The sequence below is a fragment of the Rattus rattus genome, chromosome 10, assembly GCF_011064425.1.
Source record: "Rattus rattus isolate New Zealand chromosome 10, Rrattus_CSIRO_v1, whole genome shotgun sequence".
NCBI lineage: Eukaryota > Metazoa > Chordata > Mammalia > Rodentia > Muridae > Rattus > Rattus rattus.
This window is the reverse complement of record NC_046163.1, coordinates 36,194,532-36,212,815: the sequence shown is the minus strand read 5'-3', so window position 1 is coordinate 36,212,815 and position 18,284 is coordinate 36,194,532. Positions and strand designations below refer to the sequence as shown.

Below are 18,284 nucleotides of genomic sequence, written 5' to 3'. Positions count from 1 at the left end.
CTCATATGACTTACTGACTGCTTAGTTTACATTATAGACAAATGGTTCAGGTTTTTCATTTCAGATCTGTTGTATTGACGTGTGTTGAAGGAGGATTTACTGCTGATTTCCATTTATACTGGCATTTCATATTTAATTTCATTTTAATTTAATTAGGTCTTGATTTAATGTTCCTTGGTTTTAGAATCCTACTCATGGGAAAATAGACTTAGAACAGCTTCCAAAACAACAAGCTCTTATAAGATTGTGCATTTGATGGGACAGATTCCACTGAAGATGTCTGAAAGCAAATTCTCACTTCACTGTTCTTCTCATACTCAGTTTTCACAATGCTTCCCTTTCTCCCTTTTGTTTGTACAAGTTCTTAGAGAAAGGAGGTCATCAACCAAAAGGATCTGTAGTGCATAGAGAAAGGGTAATTGCTAAATAGCTGTTTCCTAACAGAGGCATTCTAAACCACTGGTGTTTTGGGGCCATGTCGAGGGCTATCAGTGGTCAGCAAACTTAGTCCTGTCACACGGTCCTGAACCCATATCAAGGTGTAAAAGAAAAACCTTGACCTCTGTTCTACAGGAACACATGACATACCAGCACACACATGCTAATAATGCATTTTTAATGCTAAAAAACATTAAAAGTTAGTAACCAAAACCAATCATTCATTGTAAAGATTTTTCTAAAGGAGTGTTAGGGATTTATATAGTAATGAGATTCTTCCATATTGCCAAAAGTAATTCAACATGGACTACATTTCAGGAAGTAGAAAATACTTTCTTGGCACTCCACTCCACTCTTAAAAATGGTCTCTTCTGTTGGTTTGCATTCAAGGTTAAAAAAAAAAAAGTGGAAAAGTAGTCAGTTGGACAATATAGTCAAGAAATCTTAAAACAAGGCTGCAGTTTGTGCTGAGAGGAATAGTTTGGCAAATGTCAAGGAAAACTTCGTTTTATATGAGAGTTGTTGCTTTGAATCTGAGAACCATTAGCAGCATTCATTTGTCCTTGTCACTGGAGAGCAATCTTAAGGGGCCTGTTGAGGAATTTGGCGTGGAAATTCCACTTTGCCGTGGAGAGAAAACTAGAACATTGCTCAAAAATAATTTAATTTTGTGAAACATGGTAAATACTTTTTCATGTGTATTTTCTAAACCTCATTTCTACTTAATCCATGCCACGGGAAAACGCAGTAGTATAACCAAATTAGAGTTTGTCCTGAGGAGGCCGTACTTCTAGCACTGACAGTAAGTTAGAGAAGCAGCGCACAGAAGATTGGTAAACTCTCCAGCCCCATGGTAGACATCACATAAACTGTTTTGATAAACAGATACAATTCTCCCCATCTTAAAGAGACCGCTCTTCCATGTCCCCTCTATATTTCAACGGAAATATCAGGTTCATGTGAGGACTCTGTTGGAAGAAATGCACTCGTGGTCTTTTGCCCTGCAGTGTTGGGCTCCTGCACTCCTTGCTCTCTAATACGTTCCTGTTCAACCCATGATGCAAGGCCTTCATTGTCTTTGGGTTGTTTTGTTGTTGTTTGGCTGGGAGATTTTATCATGTAAATAAAAAGAAATATTTAATAAATATTTGTTAATTCAGAGGATCCCTATCTGGCCTGTTTAGTTGTTTTAGAAACTTTGAATTAATCTCTGTTGTGATACAGAACTGTATTCATGTGGCATGTTTGCGGTTCTTTAGGTGCCCGTGTGTGTGCGTGTGCGCGTGTGTTTTTGTGGGGGAGGTGCTTGCCCAGCTCTACAGAGCTGGGACTGTAACAGCCCTGTTCCAGGGTACATGGAACTGAACGTGGCCTTCACAACAAGGACTCTGACAGATCGCTTCACCTCTGAATGGCTGTTTCTTGTGTTAGGAGATGGGTATTATTTCTCATATTGGATTTTTCTTTTTTTCCTTTTCTTTTTTTCGGAGCTGGGGACCGAACCCAGGGCCTTGCACTTGCTAGGCAAGCGCTCTACCACTGAGCTAAATCCCCAACCCCCCTCATATTGGATTTTTAATCCATGAAAGTTAATGAAAATTTTAAGGCATACCTAAAATTAAAAGAACCCTCAAGCTATGTGTTTTATTTTTCAGGAATCGATTTCAGAATATAGTTTTTAATATAGTGTTGGTGTTAGAAAAGTTTGCTATATGCAATTCTTTTTTTTTTTTTTTCCCGGAGCTGGGGACCGAACCCAGGGCCTTGCACTTGGTAGGCAAGCGCTCTACCGCTGAGCTAAATCCCCAACCCCTATATGCAATTCTTAAGGTTATAATTCTCAGTAATTTCTATTAAGATATTTCAACAGGTCCTGCTTCTTGCAGTTGCCTTTGTTGTTGTTTTGGGCTTCTTTAAGACCTGGTCTGGTTGTGTACCTATGCTAGCAGGCCTTGAGTTCAGGCTCTTCATATCTGTTCATGCTGTCTGTCTGTCTGTCCAGTCTTTCCATTCCCCGTCCTCATGCTGAGATTGCACAACATGCATGGCTAATGTATTCCCCTCCTGTTGGAGATTGAACCCAGGTCTTCATACATGCTAGACAATCTACCCCGAGCAGCTGGTCCTGTCCTGTAATTCTTTCTGTAAGAAGCTTGCCTTTTTCCTTTGATAAAGCGCTACACAAAAGTCACTGACAGTGATATCAAAATCTCTAGTGGTGAGAAACATGTAGGTATTTATGTTTTAAGAATTTTACTGTATTTTCATTTCTTTGGTTTAGTAAGTAATATACACTCAGGGTTAATTTTATTTATTTAAATTTTTGTATTTACTCATTCATATTGGGAGGGTATACAGAAGTCAGTGGACAGCTTGCTGGAGTCAGTTCTCTCCTTGTACTGTGTAGGTTCTGGAGAATAACCTCAGATCATCAGACTTGGCAGCTGGTGTCCTTAGACACTGAACCATCTTGCTGGCTGTGTTATTTTGACTTTATACCATGTTCTAAACCAACAATAGAGCACATTCTGTCATTTTCTTGTGGATTCTGAGATTGAACTCCTAGCCAGTGGCACATGGCTGTAGGTTTTCCTGTCAGGAGAACTTCGGTCTCCTTCCCCTCCCTCACACCCCTTTTACCCTTGCTCTTGTTAAGTAAGTTTAAAGTCCCGCAGATGTCCTTCTTTCTGTTGTGAGGATGGCTGCTCTCAAAGACTTGTGACAGTTGGGGATGAAGTGAGTTAATATTCTTGTGCTTATGGTTCTTTTTAAGAGGTTATTAAGTTAAAAAAAAAAAAAAGCAGATATTCAGAAGTGAATGCTAGCCATAAGCTGAATTCCTCTTGTTGACTCTTGTATACTGTGTTTTAATAACAACTGGCATTCAACCATATGTGCCTGATACAATTAATGTTTGTCAGTTCTTTAGCTTTGGTGGGTTTCTCTGGGTAGCCCTGGCTGTCCAGAGCTCGCTGTTAAAACTGACAAGGAAAGCGCATGGATCACTGTGACTCATGCCAAGTTGGATTGTTCATCTCGGGGACGGGGCTGGCGCATTTTCATTAATAATGCAGATGGTACTTCAGTCACCTTTCTACCTGCCCAAGAGCAGACCTGCATCAGCTGTGCAGTAGAGTAGAATCCAGCCATAAGTTGAGGCAGTTTGAAAACTCACTTCTGTTTTCTATTTTATGCTTACTTTCGGCTCGTTCTGGTTTTAATTCTGGGACAGTTCTATAGATTTGCCTTTGATGTCAGGTGAGGGTAAGTGGGATGCTGTTGATGACAAAGACGAATACCACTGCAGCCCAGTTAGGCCTGTGACCAGCGGTTTTCATTGCTCTGTGATGTGAGAAGCGCTGGCCTGTGGACTTGTGTTGTCTGGGTGGCTGTCTGTGTGACTGCCCCTGTGGGCAGGTGGCTCATCTTAGTCCTGGTTGTGTTTTCACTTCACCATTTGTCTCACATCTTTAAAGTCTCAGCTTTTCAAGTAAGTTAAGGGTTGGCTGATTAGCTGTAAGAAGTGAATAATTTTTTGGGCCCCGTATTGGTGTTGATTGAGACAGTGAGTTAGACAAAGTAGGACAAAGGTCTAGTCACACACTGTGAAGTAAAGTAGCAGTTGGAACCTGCCAAGGCCTATGGATTTGGCTCTAAGGCTGTTGTGTTCTCATTGTTAGGAAAATGTATTTAAGTGATTGTTGAACTTGTGTTAGATGTAAATATAATAAAGCTGTCCATTCTTTTTCACAAGTAACAGACAATTTTTTTTCCTGCCATCACTATAGATCAAACCCAGGCCTTCACTCATGCCAGGCATACACTGTGCCACTGAGCTGTACCCCTAGCCCCCAAGTTAGGTATTTTCTTTTAAGGTAAAGTTCAATAAATTGGATAAGGGAGTAAGGAACACATAATTTAGAATCATAATTCAGATATATTAAAAAATGGTATAGTGGTGATTTTGTGATACCGGTACCCTATTATTTTTGTCATTATATAACGTGTATTTATTAGCATATCATGACTGTTAAAAAATTAACTTGTTTTTATGCATTCCCCATTTAAGCAATGAGGGCGTTAGTTATGCATTGTTAAAGTGATACATTTTGTACTTTGTGTCCTAAATTATTAGAGGAAAATCATTACAAGTGATTCAAGCATAAATTCAATTTAAATTTTTATTTTAAAGATTTATTTAGTGGAAAACATTTTCTAGTGGCAAAACTAGACATTTTTCTCTAGTTTCCTGTCTGTATTTTCATAAATAAAATGCACTAATTGGCTGAACTCTTAAAATATTTTTTCAGTGGAAATTAGAGCAGTCTTATATTTTTTTAAATAAATCATTAAGTATCTTGAACATGTATTTGGATTTGATTCAGAATAAAGCTAAGATTGTGGCAAATATTTACATTTACCAATATTCAGTCAATATAAATTTTAAAATAACAAGGACTTGAATAATCTTCTGTAGCACATTGAAGGAAAATGGAACTATATTCACAGATACATTCTTATAGTAGTACAATGTATTTTACAAACTGTACCTGTAAAAATGAGTTGTGCAAAGTAACATGATGTTTAGACTTGGGGAACCGGACGTGAAGCTCTGTGTCATTTACTTGGAGCCGTCAGTCAATGGGTTTGACCATCATCTGCACTGCTCTCAAGGAGTAGGACCCGCCTCTGTACTCAGCCCAGAAAATTCCATCCTGGTGCTTGCTTCTGTAATGGCCACCTCTGTACCATACACCGTTGAGGTTAGAGTGTGCGCAGGCATTGTACCACCAGCCTCCTTTATGGAAGTGGGCGCAGTTTCCTGCAGGAGAAATACAGACAGTGAAGTAAAAGTCCTACCTGTGGCACTTGCAAACTGTCAAGGCTATGTGCTTTGCTCGGAGCGGTGTGAACGACTGACTCCAGCAGGGTTTGTCTTGGTTTTTAGGGTTTCTAAGGCAACCTCAATGTTCTTTGGGAAGAACAAGTTCTGGGGAAAGCCAAAATAAAACCAAGCTACACCCACTTGGAAATGAAACTCTGACTAACACTCATATACTAGCTGGACACCTACCATGTCAGAAACCATGGATGCTAGAGACTCAGTGGGGAACTAAAACTTTTACCCATTGGAGGTTAGGAAACAAAATGTTTTATTAGGTGGTGATAAATATTCTTAGAAAAATGAAACCAAGTAACATTTCTTAGTTCCTGTTTCTGCTGCTGTGATAAAACTGTGAGAAAAGCAACTTAAGGGGCAAGGAGAGGCTAAAGGTTCATTTCAGCTCACAGCTCCAAGCTACCGTTCCTCAGAGCAAGGAAGTCATGGCAGCAAGAGCTTGAGGGATTTGGTGACGTCACACCCATAATCCGGAACACAGAGCAATGAAGATGTGATGCTAGTGGCTCAGTTTGCTTTTTGTATTCTTATACAGGTGAGAGGCCTCTGCCTAAGGAATGATACCACCCACAGCGGCAGATCTTCCTACCCCAATTAACTTAGTCAAGATAGTCCCCCAAGAACATGCCGTAGGCCAACCCAACCTACACAATTCCCAGTGAGATTCCCTTCCCAGGTGATTGTGGATTATGTCAAGCTGGCAGTAACACTAGCAGCCATATTAGGGAACAGACTGTGGCGGGCATCAGGCCCTTGGGTGGGTACTGTTGTCCAGGGCAGGTTCTTATGAGATGGCATCATCTCAATAAAGGCTTATGGGACCAAAAGAGGTCAACCACTCAGCTCTATGGTCTAAGAGTATGTCTTAGATGGGAACAGAGGTTGTGAAATGCAGCACATTTCATAACATAATTCAAGAGTGTATAGACTTTTAAATTTAATCTACTATACTTCTGTCTTTTTAAAAACACATTTCTGTACTGATAAAGAGATACCTACCATGAATACTGACTAAATTTTGTATTCAGCTATTACCTTACCAAGTAGCATGTTGGGCACTATTTTAACTTAATTCCCACTGGCAAAAGAGGAAGAAGAGAGACAGGACTGGAAACCTACCTTCCCTTTGACTATGTCCAAAATAACCATTTTGAGATTTGAGAAGCATTTAGTACACTTTAGTAGCTTTGTTCTATTTAATGCACAGAGCTTGTTGACTGTACAGCCTTGTTTGTTTGTTTACCTGTATACATATCTTTATCTCTGTCCAGCGTGGTGAATTGTTTACCATTATGCCACATCATAGAATCCCCAGCATTCCCCTGGTAAGTCCCCAGGCGCAGTCTGTAGTAGTCACTTTCAGGCTCGAGACGAAAGCTGCTGTATTCCGCATAGACCTTCTTCTCACTCCAGTCTTCTAATTCAATCATCAGCTTATAATTGTCTTGATTACTAAGCTTGTAGATATTATCCAGTCCAAGCCAGTACTCTCCATCAATGTTTCCAAACCCTTTCTGTTGATAGACACAGAAGCATGAACATATTGGTAAGTTTAGATGGTAAATGTTGCTACTGCTACAAATGAAGTTTAAATACTGAGCAGAGTGAGGGGTGTCCATGCAAGGTGGTGTGACTCCATGGTAGGCGGCCTCATTTCTGTTAGTGCGTTTTGGTTCCACAGTGCCACTTTCTTTTGCTTTGCTTTATTTTAATGCCAGTGTTAGTTTTTGTGGCTTCAAATGCTACAAAGAGTAACAGCAAAAGACAATAAAATGTATTGATAGCTCCTAAAAATATTGACTGAAATACAGTGTGTTGAGAGCATGTGATACTGTACCCATATTATGCAAACAAAGTGTTTCTAAAATCATGATCATTGTTCAGTCAAAATGATACTGTGTGTGTTAAAACAGGTAATCTTTAATTTTATTATAAGTAAAATAGGGGTTGGGGATTTAGCTCAGTGGTAGAGCACTTGCCTAGCAAGCACAAGGCCCTGGGTTCGGTCCCCAGCTCAAAAAAATAAAATAAAATAAAATAAAATAACTATTATAGTAATATTTATAGTTTACCCTGTGAAAGTTGTAAATTACTGTCTGAAACAAATGGACTGAATTATTTTAATAATTATTTGACATTGGACATTTGCAGCAGAATAGATTTAGTAAACTTCATCTTAACACTGAAAGTTTGTCTTCAAAACGATTGCAAGGAAGTCACACACATACACACACACACACACACACACACACACACACACACACACACGAATTTGTAGCAGTTACTTGTTTAGAAATTTCTGGATATATTAACGTTTTACCCTTAACTGCCAGAAAAAATCTCACCTAAGAATGAGTAAGCACATGGTTACTTCACAGTTTTGAGCACAGAAGTTACCCTCTAGAAAATCTGTTCTCTCCTGTCTGCTGTCCTTAACTGATATGTAAATCTCACTCACAAATTACCACATAAACATCAGCGTTACCAGTAGACCAGTTGTTACTTCCTCACACTGGTATCACATGATCTGGTTCTGTCTGGAAATCTAGTTGTATTCATACCACTACAGTATATGTCATGATACAACTTAAAGCATGGCTATTAAAATTAATTAGTTCAAGAGAAGGAATCATTTTTAAAAGTTGTATAATTTGTTATTGCTTAAATACCACACAAATCATAATCAAAAAAAGCACTTGCATTAAAAAGTGGAATTGGAGGACTTGGAGATGGCTCAAAAAAAAGTGGAGATGGCTCAGTGGTTCTGAGCATTTCCTGGGCTGGGTTCCCAGTACCCACGTGGCAGCTCACACGCAGCTGTAAGTCCAGTTCTAAGGGTTCTGACATCCTGGTGTGCACACGTAAATGCAGGCAAAACAGACTCACAAGTAAATAGATTTTAAAATTTGAAAATGAAATTAAGTTACCTTTCAAAGTTATCCAGACTCAAAAGAAAAATTTAAGGTTATCTTTAGTTTTCTTTTCACATTTTAACTTTGGCTCCTCAACTGGAGAAGAAAATAAACCTTTTGCTAAATGATGAAAATCAAATGGAACAGTTCTGCTTCCTGCAGTCTCGCTTACTCCTGGGGTGGTCAGTATTGTGAGACCTCTCCGGTCTACCTTCCCCGGGTCTGAACTTGCTCATTTACCTTATAGTTTTCCCAGTTTCTAAAGAAATTGACAGAGCCATCTGTTCTTTTCTGAATAACAGTCCAACCCCCAGGATCCAGACTGTTCTCACACCATAACTGCACCGGACCGTGGCTGTTTTCAGGTTTAATCATGTAAATCCCACTGGCTGAGTGCCCGGCTTCTTTTGCTTGCTGACAGTCTTTGAATGGTCCTGTAATTTAGATATTGATATGTGAGAAATGTAAGAGATAAGTATTAAATAGTTGTGAAATCAGGCTTCTTACCTTCATTTGCTTCTTTACAGATAACTTCACTTATCTGCTGTGTGCATAATGCTCTATCAAAGCTGAGGAAACTAATTAAAATGATAGTGAAGCTGAAGGGAAGGGAAGGGCAGCATCAGGCCCAGGACTCAAAGTATTAGCTTGTCTCATCTCCCACTCTCCTCTGCTCTGTACACTGCAAACGTGCACTCCTGAAACACCGTGTGTCGTGTCAGTTCTGTTTTTAACAAATGTTTTCTCAAGCCCTGATCTTTATTCTAGCAGTGGCTTAGTTCCTGGTGCTTCAGTTCTCTAAGCTGAAGTTTGTTCTGATCTTTGCTATAGTAGATACTGAGCTGAATGACTATTCTTACCAGCTTTACTTTTTATTACATTTTTGCAAAATGCCATGGGATTGACTTGCTGGTATTTATATAGGTATTTTCCTGGTGCCAGGTTTATAGTGTCTGATTTTTTTATTTCGAGGGAACAAAGTTCATGTGTTGATGGAAGTGGAGCGCAGCCTAGTAAGTTCTGACAGTGTTAAGCCTTGTGTTCCCTTTTAGGAGCTCAGTAGTATTCGTCTGTGCACTCACTAATTGCTAAGAAGTTCTGAAATAAAGAAAGTAGAATCCTCTAAATTTAAATAATCTTAACTTTCCCTCATATCTATAAAGAATACATGTCAAGCCAGGTGTCACGCCACCCATTTTTAATCGCAGAACTCAGAGGCTAAGGCCAGATGATTACTGCAAGTATAAGGTCAGCGTGGGGCATATAGTGAGCTCCAGACAGCCTGGCTGCAGTGGAGACCCTGTCTTAATACTAGAAAGCATGTAGGAATGTTGGTCTCAATGTCTTCCCAGGAGACTGAATGAGTTATGGCTGAGTGTGATTCTCTCATCAGAGCTGCCCAGTGACCCATGACAGCTTATGCTGTTGCATAGGTAATAGCTAGTTAAGGTCTCCTCCATGCTCACTTCTGCTCCCAGGTAAATTCTGAATCGCTGCGTACTGTCTGCCCATTTATTTCATAGTATTCGCTGGGCTGTATTGTTAAATTTATTATTCTGTGCAAGAACGTCAAAGACAGCCTGCAGGAGCAGGTTCTCCCTATCAGGTAGGTCCCGGGGATCGATCTCAGGTGTCGTTTGGTAGTAGGATCTTACTTCCTAGACATTCTATTTTTAGCCAGCTAAGATATTTCAACTTCTTAAAAATGACAAAAACATGATGTTAAATCATTTATAGGATCTGATTTGTATACTGTGGGATCTAGAGAAAATATCGTCTCGTTCTACAGAACATCCTTACGTTTCATACTACGCCAAGGTTTCAAGATTTTTATTATAAAAGCATACAAAAATTATGACTCAGAAAAAATTTATGCTAAATATAGATATATTTGAACAGAGAGTTTTAAAGTCATTCATCAAAGATTTTTTTACTGAATATTTTAAAATTATGATGTGTAATTTTTAAGTATCTGAAAATAGTTTAGTCAGTGTTCTTAAAAGAATTTCTTCTGTTCTATAATTTCAATAGGATGGCTGAAGTTTTAAGAAGTGTTCCATACGTTGTGCTAATAACATAGTGTGGTTCCCATTGGATCTTGCTAAGATAAATTAATTTCATTGTGTAACTGTTGTTGTGTCTGTCATTGGAGGAGATGCTTAGGGAATGTGAGCTCTTCCTCCTGGATTGCCCCTTAAGGATGGACACTGTGTGTTCCTCCGACTTCATGTCTCCGTGTTGTAACTGGGCATCAGGCAAATTTGCTAAGTAAATGAATAAGTCTTTTAATTTTAAATCCAAGGGAATGGAAAGCTATATATAAAAACGGAGTGAGTCAGATTCTTTACTCCATTTTTTTATATTTTCATATATAGCTTTTTCTTCTTTTTTTTTCTTTTTCTTTTTTCTTTTTTTTGGAGCTGGGGACCAAAACCACGGCCTTGTGCTTGTTAGGCAAGCGCTCTACCACTGAGCTAAATCCCGAACCCCCTATAGCTTTTTCAAAATTTTAAAATTATCAGTGTCCATCTGTACTATAGATTACTAGTAAAAGCATAACCTGGAAAATGGCATCTTTTAAAAATAACATCACAAGGGCTGGAGAGAGAGCTCAGCACTGACTGCTCTTCCAGAGGTCCTGAATTCAATTCCCAGCCACCACATGGTGGCTCACAACCATCTGTAATGGGATCCGAGGCCCTCTTGTGGTGTGTCTGAGGACAGCTACAGTGTGCACATATACATAAAATGAGTAAATCTTTTTTTAAAGAGGTGACGTTAGATAATTGTGTTTTTGTACTCTCAGTTTCATTGGCTCATTTTTCTCTTCTGAGATTTCCTTGTATTTGTGTCTATTGTGAAGACCTCCAGAGTAAGTGCTACAAAATAAATATTTTTTAAAATTCTTGTTTTTTGTATTCCCTAGTTAAAGTTGTTTTTCATTTTGAGATGGGCTCTCACCCTGTAGCCCAGGTTGGCCTGGTACTGGTGATGTAATTCAAGCTTTGAAGTCCCAGTCGCCCCGCCTCAGTCCCCAATGCTGGAAGTACAGTCCTTTTTGCTGTAAGTGTTTTTTTGTCCAGAGTTCTCAGTCAAAGTATTCAGAGATTCCCTTTACTTTTGAGACAGACTTTGATCTCCAGAACCCCGTGCCTCAGCTCCCTGAGCGCTGGGACTGTGGTGTGTGCACTGTGCTTATCTCTGCTCAAAGCTTTCCACATAGTACTTAACAGAGCCGCCATCACAGGGACCCTCAGTCCCTCATCTTCACATGCAGAAGCAATGTACTGAGTATCTTCAGGACTTGTATGTGATCCATACATGCTCATTGAACTGTTTAGGACGGCTAGTTGAAGGTTACAATATAGTCATTTCTGTCACAGAGAAGTAAGACGTTACTGAACAGTCACGGTGGGAAGGCTCACACATGAGAAGTAATGGCTGAGTTTAGCCAGTAACATACTTTACACTCGGCTGTGTTACATGCAGCACAAATCATTATTGTGGGGGGGAAAACCATGGTTACTCATGTCACCCCTTTTCTTTCCCTTAGTCACATAAGAATAATTCACATTACAGAGCTGTGTCATAGTCAGGCAGAGGAGAATCCTTACGTTTCAGGTAGGATGACAGCTGTAATGTCACATGGGAAGGAGCAGTGGAGAGGAAAGTGAAGTGGCCCCTAGCCCCACCCCAGGTTTCTCTGCATGTCGTGTGATGCCTGACAGGTAAGCAGAATTCACAGGCAGAACTTTTTCTTTGTTGGCCATGAATGGTTTGAGTTCACTTGGGGACTCTCAGATACTAAACTATTTCTGATGGTGGTCATTTTCAGAATGTTTTTGGTTGTTTATTGTCAATTAAGAGCCTTTTCTGGAGAGTGGCGAGAAGACTCAGACTAACTTTCCTTCTGTACAGTTATAAGGACTGATTCTGGATGCCAGCATTCACGTAAAAGCTGGACAATGTAAGTTTTCAGCACTGGGTTGGGGGTCAGAGAGAGGCAATCCCAACCAATTTACTCAAATCAGTGAGCTTCAAATTTAATGAGAAACCTTCATATCTCAAAAAAAAAAGGCACATGGTGTTGACCTTTGGCCAAGCACAAATGAAAGAATTTTTTTTAATTTAAAAGAGTTACCTTTTTGAATCTAATGCAGGCTAGACTATTTTCCAGTCCAGAGATAGATAAAGAACCTTGGGGCTGGGGATTTAGCTCAGCGGTAGAGCGCTTACCTAGGAAGCGCAAGGCCCTGGGTTCGGTCCCAGCTCGAAAAAAAAAAAAAAAAAAAAAAAAAAAAAAAAAAAGAACCTTGAGATTAAGTGGGAGGTGAGAGAAGTGATAAGAAAAGGTTAGTTCTAACACAGCATGGCTAAGCATCCTAATGAGGTTTCAAGCAGAACACATGGTAAGAATGAATTAAGAGCTGAGATAGAACAGGAGTTTGCTGTCTTCCTATCTAAGCTTAGTGAATCAGAGTTGGACCATTGGGAGTTGAGGGGCCTCATTTAGGCCACATGTGGGCTGCATGCTGAAGTGTGTTTAGTCTTACACAGCTGTTGTACGTTCCTGTGTCTGCAGTATAAATGACAGGATGATGTTTATAGCCTCAGTCATGTGCTTGATGGTTTTACTTAAAAACAGTCATGGTGGAATTTCTAAAGTTAGCCACATTTTGTTCCTGAGTTGCTACTTTTAGGAAAGTTAGGGTGTCTAAGGAGCATGTTTTATTTTATTGTAAATTCTTATTTTAAGGCCTGGCGCTACTTAATGACACGTGAGGTACTCTGTGGGCATTGCACATAAATGCTGCTCCTGTCTGGTGGGTTCCATGTTCTGTGATTTGGGACTAAACTTTGCAAGTTGAAATCTTACTGCCTGCACTCACATAATAGGTTTGGAGGCCATGTAAAGATTCTGTATCAGCGTGGTTTTGTTAAATACTGGATAATGATTTCGATTTTCTGCTACTTAACATGTGTTTAGATGTTTAGATAAGTTGGAGAATTCTAGGTTATCTGAGTCCAGTTTTCACTTGCTACACCTTCCAATACAGGCGGCTTCACGGATTGATCCGAGTTTGGACAGCGGACCTTGTATTTACCTTCCAGGTGTTCATGAGGCTTTATTGATACAAAACCTCAGGAAATTTTAGTTCAAATTATTCTGTGGAAGACATGGATAAAATTAGCAGTACTTTTTCTCCTTTTTAGAAAAGACAGTAGATATCAGAACTCAGTTTGGGGTTTTATAAATATACCATTAGCTCATTCCATAATGTTGGTCTTGGCAGAAACATTTTCTTTTTTTTTTTTTTTTTTTTTTTTTTTTTTTTTTTTTTTTTTTGAGCTGAGAACAGAACCCAGGGCCTTGCGCTACTAGGCAAACGCACTACCACTGAGCTAAATCCTCAAGCCCCAGAAACATTTTCTTATTGTTGCTTTTTTTTGCTCTAGAATTAGAAATAGGTTTGGGGTTTTTTGGTTTTTTTTTTTTATAGAAACTAACTTTTTTCTCTGGATCACATTTAACAAAAATTCTTACAACTACTAGTACAAACTTATCAGCTTTTTTTTTTTTTTTTTTTATTTTCGGAGCTGGGGACCAAACCCAGGGCTTACGCTTGCTAGGCAAGCGCTCTACCACTGAGCTAAATCCCCAACCCCGCAGCTTTATTTTTGAAAATTTAAATTTAGCTTGCTGCTCTGCAGATTATCAGACAAATTTACCTCTGGTTCAGAAATTTGTTGCTTCAAAGGGTATACACAGGCAATACCAGACTTTACACTCAGACTTTATCTTGAGTGCAGAACCCTTTTCTTGAATGCAGTAATCTTGAAATAGGATTCATTCATCTCCTGTGATACACACATTTTAATTCTTCTCTAAAGCAGAAAACTAGCTTTTGTGTGGTGAATTTGACTCTTCCTATTCCTCATATAGATGGAGTTTTTGAGCCAGCTTTTCAGTCCAGCTTAATACCTTCTCTAGGTAGTATGGATTGTGTGTCTCTGTCATGCACATAGAGACTCTAGAATGACTACCTACGTGTATAACACTGCAGTGAGCCACTTGGTGCTAGAGCATGTATGAGCACAGTAGCCACCTGTGTCAGAGAGCATGTGTATGCACAGTAGCGAGCCCTCTCTGTCAGAGCCTGTGTGAGTACAGTAGCTGGCTCTGTCAGAATGAGAATTGAAGGGCTTAGGTTGCTAACTTACGTAATTTTATGATACTCTTGCTGCTCTTAACACTTGTTTTCATGAAGGTCTTTAGATTGACCATGTTAAGAGGCTTTGCATTATCAAATCATCTAATGTTTCAGCACCAACAGATGAAATGCAGGATCCTTCTGCTGGAAAGGACTTATGTTTTAGAATGCATTTCACTTAGATGGGCCGCGGGTATTTGTAAAGGTGAGATAATTCAGTAAATGTGTGTGTTACAGACAGTAGAGGTATTCGTGGATATAAACACCTACTCTAGGCCTGGGAGGTCAGCAAGGGCGTAAGGAGGAAGCCCTTTGCATCATGGATTCATTCATTTGATTTCATCCTTACCATTTGGATGGAAGTCCCAGAATTATTAGAAAGAAGGGAGTGGATTTCTTTGTTGGAACAAGTGTTTATGAAGGCGGCACATGAAAGGAAAATGAGACTTTCTTGTAGTGAGAATTCTGGAATTTTGTTTTTTAAAAAAACACAGAACTATTATGAGAATGTTTTCATTTTAAACCCAGGTGTGGGGATGTGAGGCTGCTCTAGCAGAATCACAGCTTTGCCAGCTGCAGATAGTTTCTGCCATTGTGCAACATTTGGAGTTCTGGGAGCGTATATAAATGCTAGGGCCCTGAGAGATGGGGCGCCTAGTTAGTTATAGTTAGTTGGTGGTGGTCTCAGTTTGTTAAGTACTCATGCACAAAGAAGAAACAAGAAGAGGAAATTAGATATCCTGATATTAGATCAAACTTGCCCCCAAGGAACTTGAGGCCCCTAATCAGCAGGAAGTTGTCTAATGAGGCCATCACCCCTTTCCTTCCTCTCTGTTCCTTTTTCTCTCTTATCTAGTATTAGGGGTTCAAGGGGTGGAAGAACGAAGAACCCACGCAGTAGCAAAAGACAACTATACTTTCTTTTTTTGGAGAAAGTTGATGAGCAGAAGTTTGTCTATGCATACTTTACAAAAGAGGCTCCTTGCCAGTGTATAGAGTACATTGCAAGGGAGTAACTGTTGGACGCAGTTAGCAAGCAGTTGCACGTTCTCAGTAGGAACCAGCATTTGGTGTCAGGCATGGCTGTAAACACTCAGTACTAACACTGCCCTTCCCATTGTAGATAAGGTAAGAGAGGGCACAGGCGCAGCATGGAGTGTGAACACTTGCTCCACTCTTGTGGGCTATCTGGATCTGAATTACTGTTTGGGCTCTGAATGGTAAAAGTGGGGACTTGAGTAGAATTCAGGTGACTCTGTTTATGAGACAGGTGAGAATCAAATAGATAAGTCTGTCTGAAAGAAATTTGTCTTAAGAATATAATCTTCGGAAAATATACTGATTACCGTGTTTATAAGAGGAAAAAAGAAATGTCTAAAATGTTAACTGTTTATTTCTGCTTCTTAGACTGTTGAGCATTTTTAAAAAGATGGTTGGTATTTCTGGATTTTTGTTTAAACAAATACATGTTTGTTTTGAAACAGTTTGTCTTAGTAGCCCAAATGACCTCAGTGTTAGGAACTCTGAACTGCCCTCCCCAGCCCTTACTGTAGTTAAAGGAATGCACTACCCACGCCTGTGTCCTTTATGTCATGATAATTGTTTCTGTAAGGAAAACATTGGTAAGAAAATGATTGTTTTAGGGCTTGCTTACTTATTCAAATACAATGAGCACACTATGCCAAACTTGGTTCAGCAGGAATGCAAGCAAACAGATGTCAGGAACTCCAGTATAGTGTGATATAGGAAACAGATAAAAAAGAAAAGAAAGAAGTAGCCTGGGATTTGGAGAAAGCCGTTCAGTACTGTCTGTCTGATTCTTGGAAGTCTTAGGTGAGCCTTGATCACTCATTTCAGTAGAGGAACCAGTGGCACAGTAAAGAGTCTCTTACACCAGGAGGGGCAGGTAGCCCTTGACATCCTGAGATGTGGGGAGCCCTAAAATACAGAGTCTGGAAGACAACTTGTTCACAGTGGCGATAAGAAGACTGGAGTGTGACTGTATGGAAGCCAGGCGCAGGGGATGCCACTGCTGCAGACAGCCTTGTGCACTAGTTTCCTAGTGCTGCTTTTCTGTCCTCCTTTTCATTATGTAAATGAGCTTCATTTCTCCTTCTGGGCCTCTGAATCTCCCACCCCTCCCCCATTGTAAGGAAGCAATGATGTAAAGGGCTCAAGAGAGTGACTGGTGAGACAACATGTGACACATGTGACAGTAATAAGTGAAGCATAGGACTCGTTCACTGGTTGGTCACCCAGAGTCAAGGCCCAGAGCAAAACAGGGAGAGGAAGGGAGGACACTCAGGATCATTTAGCCTTAGAAAATAGAGTCAAAGGTAGGCTTTGTAAGGTGTTTTGAAGTTGGAAAGGAGGAGGACCTGATTAGACTTAGAGCAGTGTAGGAAGCATACTCTGAGTGGAGATAAGGACATACCATTGCAGGCTTGAGGATAAGGGGGGCAAATGTTAAAATGTCTTTTTGAAAAGACAGCAAGAAGGCAAGAAGAATCGGAAAGGGTTCTGAAGGGCGGAGAGGAAGTGGAGCTGGCAGCAGAGCGGGAGGTAGAGTGAGTTCCTTTAGGTAGTCTGTCAGTGGTCATTCTCATTGACAGCAGCCTCTATGGTAAGAACTCGGGTGGCAGAGTCCTTTCTGCCACGGGACGAGGGTGGGGGGTCGGGGGAACTATAAGCACCTAGAAACTTACAGCAGGGAGAAAAGATCTTTTATATCAAATCCTAATATTACTTTAGAAAGTGATGTTTTGGTTGAGCGCGACATCAGCACGTAAGAACTAGGACGTTCTAAGAGTATTGTCGCATGGATTGTACAGCATGGCAGCTTCGTTCTTCCATTGACCAGGAAACAGTAACTCACCTTCATTGATGAAAGTCACTGCTGGAATCTTGAAAGGGCTTTTTGTGGGAGCTGTTGCCAGATCAGGTGGTGGCATTAAGTCTCTGGGATAACCTGGATCCCTCTGTATCTCATTGCCTGCCAGCAGACCAGGGGTGTCCTGGTGGCTGTTAGGAATGTGTCGTGGTACCACCTGGACAAGAGGGGGAGACACGTGGGGGTCTTGTCGGGAAAATAGCCTCAAGCACTGCTCTTCCAGTACAGTGATCATCACAGACTGGTTATTGACAAGATCAGTCAAGGAAGCGTATTTCACCTCTAGCTCCCGGTATCGTGTTGCCATCTTGAGCATTTCTGTGGTGACATTGAGGATTTTGTTTTCCAGCTGGGAAAGTTCGAGTGAGTTATCTCTCTTACGGATGATCTCATGTAGTAGCTGCATATAGAGTTGAGTGACTCTGGAGTTCATGTTCCGGCTCTCCTTTCTCAGCAGCTTCACCTCATTCACAATGTTCCCATCCACATCCACCACCAGCTGCAGGACATCTATCTCTCGTTTCTGCCTAGAGAGCACATCCTTCAAGTTCTCAAGGTCCATCCTGGTGATCATGTCTTTAATAGTGCCTGCATCCTGACCTTTGGTGTTGACACAGATTGGCCCTGTTATTTTCTGTTCGGGTACCAAGAATGTATATGAACATTTCTTTGTTTCCTCTTTACCATCTGTAGCACGGGGATATCTCCTTTGGGTTGTTTTTTTTATTTTGAATTGTCCTCCTTTGCAGTGACCAATGCCCAGTAGGAAGAGTACCACACTTAGGATCCAAACAAAAGTCTTCATTTTGAAGTGAAATTCTACCACAGCGTCTTTTGATGTGAAGCAGTAAGTGAAGGGAAAACAAAAAGAATTAATACGAGTTTACATACAAACCAAAAGTACATTGAGTTTCTATCTCATCCCTATTAGA

General features: G+C 40.2%; 2 protein-coding genes across 4 annotated transcripts in view; one reads left to right on the top strand and one right to left on the bottom strand.

Moving 5' to 3' along the window:
• The window catches only part of Ralgps2 (Ral GEF with PH domain and SH3 binding motif 2), a 126,739-nt gene that overhangs the window by 66,421 nt on the left and 42,034 nt on the right, over positions 1-18,284 (top strand). The window lies entirely within an intron of this gene.
• On the bottom strand, positions 4,606-18,157 carry Angptl1 (angiopoietin like 1). The gene is made up of 4 exons (XM_032915579.1): positions 17,338-18,157; positions 8,491-8,684; positions 6,582-6,852; positions 4,606-5,260 (listed from the first exon to the last, which is right to left on the bottom strand). The coding sequence occupies exons 1-4, from the start codon at positions 18,155-18,157 to the stop codon at positions 5,073-5,075; spliced, it is 1,473 nt and encodes a 490-aa protein (XP_032771470.1). The 3' UTR covers positions 4,606-5,072.